The following is a 10,182-nucleotide window of genomic DNA, read 5'->3' as shown; positions in this document are numbered from 1 at the left end:
TTTATTTAACCGGCCGGTGACTGCCGCCTGCCACTCCGTGCAGGGAGTTCAGTAAGCAGCCCCCACCAGAGAGTGCTTGAGACTTATATAGGCAGAAACCACATCCTGAAAATGCAAGCAAGCTACTTTGACAAAAGCAGAGTTGGCGGTTAATTAATGGGTGCTTAAGATCTTTAGCAAGCTTGAGAAGTTTTCTCAAGGCTGGTGCAATGATTAATTATTGAAACGGTTACTCTTGGCTAATGCGTACATCTGCAAGTCTCACTCCCTAAAATGGCACAGTTTCACTCCCTCCTTCTCAGGGCTTAATGTTTACTTTGCAGTCATTACCGGTTATGGGGGAAGGGGACACTCTTGTTACAGATTTAGGGGAGGGAGCTCACTTTAGGGCCCCACTTCAATGCATATATAAATCTGTGTGTAAAATCTCTTCAGAGAATAGAAAAGTATTAATATTTTCTAGTGGGGTTGTGAAAGACCCAAGCAAACTTGTATAAATGGAAAATGCAACACCAAAATTTCAAATTCTATGGACAGGTCAGGCAGCAAATTGGACACAGTAGAGGAGACAATTAGTGAACTAGAAGAGAGAAAAAAATTATTTAAAATATAGCAATTCAAACTGTGGGTCATCAGACAGGATGCAAGAAGAAGACTGCAGGATCATTTCTGTGATATTTTTGCCAAAATCATATAATCTGAATCTCATCATAAGGAAACATCAGAAAAATCCACACTGGGGGACATTCTACACTACTGGCCTTCAATTTTCAAAAGCATCAAGGTCATGAAAGTCAAGGAAAGACCAAGAAATTATTCCAGATTGAAGGAGACAATACAGACACAACAATGAAATGCAATCCATGATTCAGAAATGGATCCTTTTCTTTCAAAGGGCACTGAGACAAGTGGCAAGATTTAAAAGGTCTGAGGATTAAATAATAGAATGTATTAACATTAATTTTCTGATTGTGATGGTTATACTGTAGTTGTGTAGAATGTCCTTGTTTGTAGGAAATACATAGCAAAGTAATTAGCAGTGATGGGCATCACATTGGCAATTTATTCTTTCAAATGTTTCAGCGGGAAAAAGCCCTTTGTATTAAAACTTGCAAATTTTTCTCTAATTTTAAGATGTATGTTTTCAAAAAGTGAATAAAAAATGAATAGAAAAGGTGAAAAGCCTTAGGCAAACCTTATTTCTCCATGAAGAAATATCTATAAATCAAGGTTTACAATTATTAAAATATAGTTTGATGGCACCATAACAATTTTAATAGTTCTAAACACTAACAACTGACATAGCAGTAATATATCAAAATGATGGCTACCTAAATCTTTATAGTTATATAGTGATAACTTACAAATAAATACATCTTGCAAATGAATCTTACAAATACATCTTACAAATGAATCTTACAAATGACTCTTACAAATAGATCTTACAAATGAATCTTACAACTACATCTTACAAATGAATCTTACAAATACATCTTACGAATGAATCTTAAAAATACATCTTAGAAATGAATACATCTTAGATGTATTTATCTTACAAATGAATACATCTTAGATGTATTTATCTTACAAATAAATACATCTACTGAAGTAGTAACAATAACTTGTTTAAACAGCTGGAATTTTGGCTATGTAAAACTCAATAATGCTGGTTTTCATTTGCAAAATCCATTTAAAAGTTTCAGATGCTGAGAAACAGTTTGAAGTAATCTATGTAAATTTTTATCATATATATATTATACAAAAAATATTTTCCTTTAATATTTTCACATATCATACAACAGGAAACCATTAGAATATTATGTAAACAGCCTAGTAAATAAATTCTTATTATGTGTCTTTCAGATCATATACTTTTTCTTTAAAATCGCTACATATTCTTGTGATGTTTTTAAAATTAGATCTTGATTTTGATTTGACTCATCAGACTAGAGAAACTCTATAGGATCCAGGTTCAAAATCAGCAGCAGCTAGAAAGAAAAAGAAAGAATTAAATCTTTAATCTAAAATACTTAATAGTTAAAACTAAGTAGAAGTCAGTAAAGAAAGTCGAGAACTTTATTAGTGTTAGTAAGAATGAAAAATGTTTGTACAGCTACAGTTCAAAATACAGTTACTGTTACATATAATTTGCCTGTATTTACAAATTAAATTGTCACTGTGACTAAATATCAGGGCTTCTGATTTTTTATTCTTCGTTTATTTATTCAACAACCTTTTGCTATGGTATTTTGACAAGCACTGGATTATAAGATGAAAATGACAAAGTCTACCCCTCCACAATTGTGTACTATAACCTTAAAAACCAGATGAACAGGCCACTTTCATACAAAATCACATATATAACAGGTACAAAAACAGAGTACTATTGGAACACATGGGGGGAACATCTATCCCAGTTTTGTGTCAGTATCACAGGACTTTTAGTGCAGGTGACATGTAAGTTGCTACTCTAAGGATAAGTAAAAATTGTGTCAGGAAGAAGCCTTCTGGAGTTATATAAGTAGTCTAGTTTGGTTACATGCAAGAGCAAAGGGAGAGAGTAGGGGTAAGTGGGCAAGTTATAGCGCTGAATAACTTAGCAAGAACCCTATCGATTTTGAGGGTTTTTATTCCATGCTAAGGAATCTAGAATTATCCTGAGGGCAAAAGGAAGGCAATGACAAAGGGAATGACTGGAGATTTAAAATGTCACTAGTCAAGTGACAGCTATTTGAATAGAAATTGCTTGACTAAGTATCAAGAGATTAGTCTGGTTTTTTTTGGCCTCCTGTTGCTACTACAGTAAAGAGAAGTGGCTAATGCTTTCCTTCTGTTTCCTTGAGAAGAGTTTCAGTGGGCAGGCTGACAGCTCCCTAGGTATGGCAGAAGTGAAGGCAGGCTATAGCCAGAAATAAAAAGGGATACGTAGACTTTCTGTGATGTTTAAAAGATACAGAAACATGATGATTAAATGAAGAATAATTATATTCTTCATTATGAATGTTTATGCTTTAATGTCTTTCATTAGATGTATATAAGAAAAAATATTTAACATTGCATCTAATATCCAAACTATAAAAAGGGATGGCATTTACTATTTATAGTTTATTTCAGAAATCAATGCTATCTAAATGTAATTAGTAAATTTTATCAACATACCTTTCCGTATTTCTCTAGTTATATTTCTTTCCAACTCCTGCTGCAGCTGTAATTAAGTCAAATATTATTTATGATGTTTAAGTTAAATGAGAGAGACAATATAGTAAGAATGGCACATATCTTATGAAATGTGGCCTTTAAATACTACTTTTTAGAGACTAGACTTAACTTGGGGATTGCTTAAAGAGAAAAATAATCACATAAATTAAATAAAACAAGTTTTACTCTAAGTTTAGATAATAGAGTGAGATATATATATATCTGTAATGTTATTAGATTAATCTGATAAACAGTACAATTAATCATTGATCTACTGAATAAACATCATTTCAGAAGGGCAATATTTGATCTTAATGGGACAAAGAAGGTTGAACAATTCAAGTCATGTTTAGCACTGAATGCATTATTTTACAGTTCTTAGTAAACTCTATTTATAAAAAGTTGAAACCAGTTTTTTACTTTTATGGTATTTTTCCTTAAAATAAACTCAGGGATGGGGAAATGGGGTATTGATGCTTAAAAGTACAAAGATTCTGTTTTGGGTCATGAAAAAATCTTGGTAATGGATGGTGGTGACGGTAGCACAACACTGAATGCAATTAATATCAACAGTGTACTAAAAATTGTTGAAATGGGAATTTTTATGTAATATATATATAGTGGATATATATCTCTATAATAAAAATAAATTAAAGCAAACTTTCCATTCTGTACTTTTAGAAAAGAAAGTATATTCTATGTGATTAATTTTTCAGCACAGAATCATAAATACAGAAAATGAAGAAAGTGGTACTGTCTTAATATCATGCGAAAATTCTAATGGCAAAAAATTAAGTAAACATATACTACCTATATCAGGATTGAAACATTCTTTATTCATATGAACACAAAGAGTTCAGAAAATTTGCTTGAAGGAAGGATAAATTTAGGTTAGAGATAGTTTTCAAACTTAGTTTCTTTGATTTATGACTTTCTAGAATTGGGAACAAGAAAACAATGTATAACTCTAATAGTAACTTTGTTTTCCTTTACAGAAATTAGGACCAATTTTTTTAAACAACTAATTGTAATTATAGTTACATTTACCTACGTAATTATGAAATGTGTAGGAATATTTCAAACTATATTGCAGTGTTCCCATCTAACAGTCTAAAACAGTATACTGATGTCTTAGTTTGCCAGGCTGCCATGACAAATACCACAGTCTGTCCTCATATGTCAAAAGACATATGAATGAAATATATTCATTTCATCGCAACATCCCAAAAGCCTTAAGTTACATTTTAGCAACACCTCTACGGGTAAAGTCTCATCAAAATCCATGACAGGTGTGGTCCTTATTGGGCCAAAAGTTCTTCTCTGTGGACCTGTGTAACTTTGAAAACAACTTATCTGCTTCCCAGACTATGGTGGGTCAGACATAGGATAGATATTCCCATTCCAGAAGGGAGAAACTAGAAGGAAAACAGGGGTCAGAGGCCCCAAGCAAGTCTGAAATGCAGCAGTGCAATCTCCAGCAGATTCTCAAGTCCGAGAGTCACCTCTGGATTGGTGCTTGTCCTCTGTGCCTGCTGGAGCGGCAGCACCACACCTTCCCAGCACTGGGGCAGAGACCAGGGTCTTCCTGAGTGGGGGACAGGCTCCCCCTGAATGCAAGGGCCTGGGCCCCACCCTGAGCACTGGGGAGACAGCCACACTCTTCCTGAACATTAGGGCGGAGCCCCCCACCTCCCCTCCAAGCACCGAGGATGGACCTTCTCTCTTGGCTCAAGGAGGTCTCTTTGGTCCAGCCCTAAGCTTCCAAGGTTGTACCTTCCATCCAATATCGGAACAAAATTTGCCATGTTCATTCAACAATTGTTTATTGACAGGCTATGGTTAAATTGATATTTTTAGATTAAAATCTGGTATCAAACAAGTTTGCCCATTTAAACCACTGCAATTGAATATCTAACAGTAAAAAGATGGATGTTTCAAGGAAATTACACTTAGTGTGTAAATATGAAATACACATACTTTGCTACAGAGAAAAGAACTGCTGATCAAGGAGCTGAAGAATTAAGTAACAAAGCCATACGTATATTTAAAGAACTCACAGTAAAGTGAAAAGATAAATGAAAGAAGAAGAATTGGAAGAAGAATATCTTTCAAAGGATAAAATGACTACTAAGCATTTCTCTAAGTAGATAAAATGAAGTGGAATTATATAGAGCATATAATTGAAATAATAAACAAGTTTATTAAAACCCAGTCATTACCTTATGAGTAGTTAGCAAAACTATTATGATAGTTTGATGAGAGTTAAAATTCAGAACAGACAGGCATTGTCTTGGTGATGCAAAAAGGGGGTTTATTTTTAGTTGGGAAGAAATGTGACTCAATATTCTGCTGAGATACAATGTTCTGTCATGTAAAAAGTTAAAGTCTTCTGGTTATTAATTGTTTTAGCTTTGATGTATTTGTATAACAATCTTTAGAAAAAGTCACTATATTGAATGGACACTTGACAATAGAGAAATTACTCAAATAAATCATTAGAAATTATTTTAAAGTGTCAGTAATGCACCAAAAATCCAAAATCAATGTAAATTTAGTCTTCCCATTTAAGCAGAGTTAAACAACATATCCCAGGCAACTCCTGTGTGCCAAGCATTGCATGAGGCATTGGATATGAACAAACATATCAGACAAGTCTTGAATATAAAAAAATTTTAAGCTAGAGAAATTTTTCTTTTATAAAACTGTCTGGAATAAATTTTAAAGTTTTCAGTTCTTAGAAAAGGATTGTATGTTCTATAAAATCTAACTGGTGATCTATCTGCTTAGACTAGTTTTAATTTTTATATCTTATAATAATATAGAATTGGATAAGGATAAAACTGTAAATTACTTCTGTTTTATAGGACAAAGCATCCCAGAATTAAACTAGAATGAGAAATCTGAAACTAAAAATTAGGAAAATATATATGGACTCATCAGCACTACAATGATGTCAAGTGGCAAGACTAACCTTCATGTCATGGTGAGAGATATAATAAATATTATGAATGTCGGGGAAACTTCAACAACCAGTACAACCAAAATCACAGACTAGAGAAATAATTGATCACAATCATTTTCTTTAAAATTAGGAGAAAACAAAAAAGCTGGGCATGACAGAAATCACAGTAGGAATAATCCAAAATGTTGAAACCTTACAACTAAAGGTGATTTATAAACAATTTTAACAATATGCTAATTTTAATGCAATTTTATTGAGGTATATTCACACAGCATAGAATATTAATGCTACTTTTAACATTTTATTTTCTAGTGTCATAGCTAAAAACCTCTAGAAGTCTGTTCTTTTGTAATGCCCCATCCAATACCCGTATCTTTCTATCATGTCACCTCTTCTCATAATGTTAATTTATGTTTTTCTGGTGGAAATAATTAAATTCTGATTATTTAATTATTTAAATAATGGCAATTAAGGATTTACTTTCATGTAAAAAATGACAAAAATTTTAACTTAAAAATAAAAATTCATATACTTAGTGTCACACATTTATTTAATTAAAAGGATTTATCTGGGATTCCTGTAAATAGAAGGCATCTTCTTGCAGTAACTCTGAGAATTCTGTGGATAACAACTGTATAACAACCCTTTCATGGCATCACACAGCGATTATGAAGACACCAAGAACACACCATTGTATTTTGACAGAGTAGTGCTTTTTAATTTCTCTTATTAAATCTAGCATGATCTGGCAAACCAGTGCCCTACAAGGGGACTGTATACCTTGGACTACTACATTAAGTTTAAAATAAATTATTTCCAACCTATCTAGGAAATACTAAAAAGTAAAACTCCTTGCCCCCCCCCAAAAAAATTAAGGGGGAAAAAATCCTCAAGTACTTTCTCTTTCATTGCTTCTGCATTTACATACTCTTTCAAACAATACATCACCTGACTTTTTGGTGAGAATTAATGAGAGCATTTTAAGTTTGCATCATGCTTAACAATTTAAAAAAAAAGTATTTGACATTCATTTTCTTATCTGTACCCAATAATCCAATGTGATGACTTTGAAGTACTTAGACCCTGAACCCTCTCATTTTTTTCAGAAAAGTAAAATGAAATGAAGCTAACTAAATAATGAAAACATATCAGGCAGCTAAGATCTTTCATTTACATACTAAAATATTCAATTTATTCATTTTTAAGATATTTGGCAGCAAGGCCTTCCTAGTGTAGAGAAAAGTAGCATAGGGTGCAGAAGAATTCTTTGATTTGTAATGACATGAAGCCAAAAAAAAGTCTAGGTTTCATTTAACAATGGCCTATGTTACTCTTCCCTAGAGTAGAAGATCATGAAAATACTATCAAAATAATAAGCTGATATACACTGAAATAGATATTTTAATAACTATTTACTGTTTTCCTTGCTATTAAAATATTCTTCATATCACTGCCTTATAGCCATCAATCATTCAAATGATGGCAAGATGTAGAACTATAAGTGAATTTCATTCTTAAAACTCAAACATTTGCTTGATCTGTTTTAAAAATGTGGTGTAATTGCCTGGGCAATAGACATACTTTATAAAAATTGAGATAAAAATGCTGTAAGTAAAATGGCAATTAAGGATTTACTTTCATGTAAAAAATGACAAAAATTTTAACTTAAAAATAAAAATTCATATACTTAGTGTCACACATTTATTTAATTAAAAGGATTTATCTGGGATTCCTGTAAATAATAAGCACCCACATGTGTTTAAATATTTGGATGCCAATAATTCACTTGTGCTTAGGGTAGAAAAGTTCCAATAGTGCAGGACAACTTTAAAAAGGTTATGAACAACAACCAACCTGAAATCAACAAGAAAGAAAATCAAGACATCTCCAACTGTTGGTTATTAGGCAATACTTTTCAAAACGTATACAGCTTTTCAAGAAATTTAAAATGTGTCGGTTTAGTTACATTTATTAAATAAAGTTAACAATGGCTATCTCTTGAAAATGAGACACTCAGGGTCTCGAAAAAGAACTGTAAATTTTCTATATCCTTTCTTTGTAAACACAAATAATTATGAACTTAAGGTGCTCGAGTAATTAAGAAGCACAGTATTTCACCAAATTTGAAACTTGAATTATGTCAGAAACCTGAAACCCAAGGAAAAAGATATCAGAACTAACCTTGGTGAAGGTGGTCTCCATGCTATTACTTGAAGGCCGTGGGATTGAGGAAGGAATTACTACGTTTTGTCTTGGAATAAGATTTCTATTGAGCACTGAATGATTATTAAGATTTCCAGCACATGATGGCTCCAGGACCGGTGTCACGGTAAGAGGGCTGACTAAGTATCTGTTCCGTAACTTCTCCATGAGTAATTTGGTGGTGTTCTCTGCTAGCTGCTCCTTAGTCCTGTGATGATTATAAAAGACAAATGCTTAGGATTTCCTTTTTCCTTAAATGATGCCTCAATGATGTACACTTTTAAAGTTGCACAACAGTAAGCAGAATTGCCCATTAAACAGTGATGTAACACTGAAATGTGACGGAGCATACCTACTACATACAATTACAGCTTTAAAATTGTTGTAGTAAAGTACACATTCTAGGGGGTTCCTAACCAACAAATACTTCAAGTGAAGGCTGGAAGGGGGAGAAAAGGCTCTCAGTGTTGTCAATGGCCACCTTCTGGAGTGGCTCCACTGACAAGAGTCTCGATGCCAACAGAAACACTTGTACTGAGGAAACTGGTTTAGAGATCAGGAAAACCATATTTTCAAGCATTCGCTCAAACCACCACTACCCTACAAAAATTAAGCACGAGGCACTGTGGAATAATACAGAGTTACACAACCTCTGCGGGAGAATAATAAGCTGAGGTCTTCATCCAAAAAACTAAAACATCTCCATACCTTTTTATCAAGGCACTGGAGGTGAGACTTGCCCTTCCTGTCTTCCACACAGCCCTGAGGCTGAATTACACTTTCCTTGGCCCTACGTTCATCTTTTCCCTACTTCACAGATGCGCCTTTACGGAGAGGGGAAAAGCAGTAAAGGACGGCTGGTCTCAGCGCGCCCTCTAGTGACCACACGAAAGCTCACACTCAAGGAAAGCTCATTTACCAAGTGCCAGAATGTGCCAAGAATACTAGTAGCACTTGACCCTTTCTCTGGGTTTAAGCTATCTTTCAAAAAATAGTTAAACTCTAAATAAACAAACAAACTCACTCATTAATATTTCTATTTAGGAGAGTGCTGAGAAGCAATATCATAATAACATCATTGTCAAAATCATAAAGCTTCAAAAACACTGTTTCAAATCAAAACCACAAGATAGAATTTCAAACCCATTAAAATGGCTACTATTAAAAAAAGGAAAATAACAAGTATGGGGAAGGATGTGGAAAAATTAGGAACACTCATTCATTGTTGGTGGAATGTAAAATGGTGCAGTCTTTGTGGAAGACAGTTTGGCAGTTCCTCAGAAAGTTAAGTGTAGTATTACATATGACCTGGCAATCCCACTATTAACTCCAAAAGCATTAAAAGCAGACTTGAACAGGTATTTTCACACTGATGTCCATAGTGGCATTATTCAAAATTGCCTAAAGATGGAAGCAACCCAAGTGTCCATCAACTGATGAATGGATAAACAAAATGTGTGTGTGTGTGTGTGTGTGTGTGTGTGTGTATAAATATAATGGAATGCTATTCAGCCATTAAAAGGAATGAAGTTCAGATAATGCGACAACATGGATGAACCTTGAAGACATCACGTTGAGTGAAATAAGTCAGACACCAAAAGACAAATAATCGTATGATCTCACTGATAAGAAATAATTAGAACAAACAAATTCATAGTCAGAAACTAGAATACAGGTTACTAGGGGGTGGGTGGGGGTAGGGAATGTGGTGTAAATGCTTAATTGGTACAGTTTCTGTTTTGGGTGATAGAAAAGTTTTGGTAATGGATGGTGGTGACAGTAGCACAAAATTGTGAATGTGACTGACACAAATGAATTGT

General features: G+C 33.6%; 1 protein-coding gene across 1 annotated transcript; it reads right to left on the bottom strand.

Moving 5' to 3' along the window:
• Positions 1-8,910, bottom strand: LOC119520627 (ankyrin repeat domain-containing protein 26-like). Its single transcript, XM_037818599.1, has 3 exons — positions 8,342-8,910; positions 3,160-3,205; positions 1-1,988 (listed from the first exon to the last, which is right to left on the bottom strand). Exons 1-3 carry the CDS (start codon positions 8,528-8,530, stop codon positions 1,942-1,944), a joined length of 282 nt encoding a protein of 93 aa, XP_037674527.1. The 5' UTR covers positions 8,531-8,910; the 3' UTR covers positions 1-1,941.
• Positions 8,911-10,182: the final 1,272 nt, after the last annotated feature.

The sequence above is a fragment of the Choloepus didactylus genome, chromosome 25 (genome assembly GCF_015220235.1).
Source record: "Choloepus didactylus isolate mChoDid1 chromosome 25, mChoDid1.pri, whole genome shotgun sequence".
Taxonomy (NCBI): domain Eukaryota; kingdom Metazoa; phylum Chordata; class Mammalia; order Pilosa; family Megalonychidae; genus Choloepus; species Choloepus didactylus.
The sequence above is the reverse complement of the archived record's forward strand: the minus strand, read 5'-3'. Positions and strand labels throughout refer to the sequence as shown.

Excerpts from the sequence above, each read along its gene's own strand:
- LOC119520627 (XM_037818599.1), bottom strand. The coding sequence starts at position 8,530 with ATGGAGAAGTTACGGAACAGATACTTAGTCAGCCCTCTTACCGTGACA. Across the intron at positions 3,206-8,341 it reads TGGAGACCACCTTCACCAAG|CTGCAGCAGGAGTTGGAAAG; the intron begins GTTAGTTCTGAT and ends ACTTAATTACAG. Across the intron at positions 1,989-3,159 it reads AACTAGAGAAATACGGAAAG|CTGCTGCTGATTTTGAACCT; the intron begins GTATGTTGATAA and ends TTTTCTTTCTAG.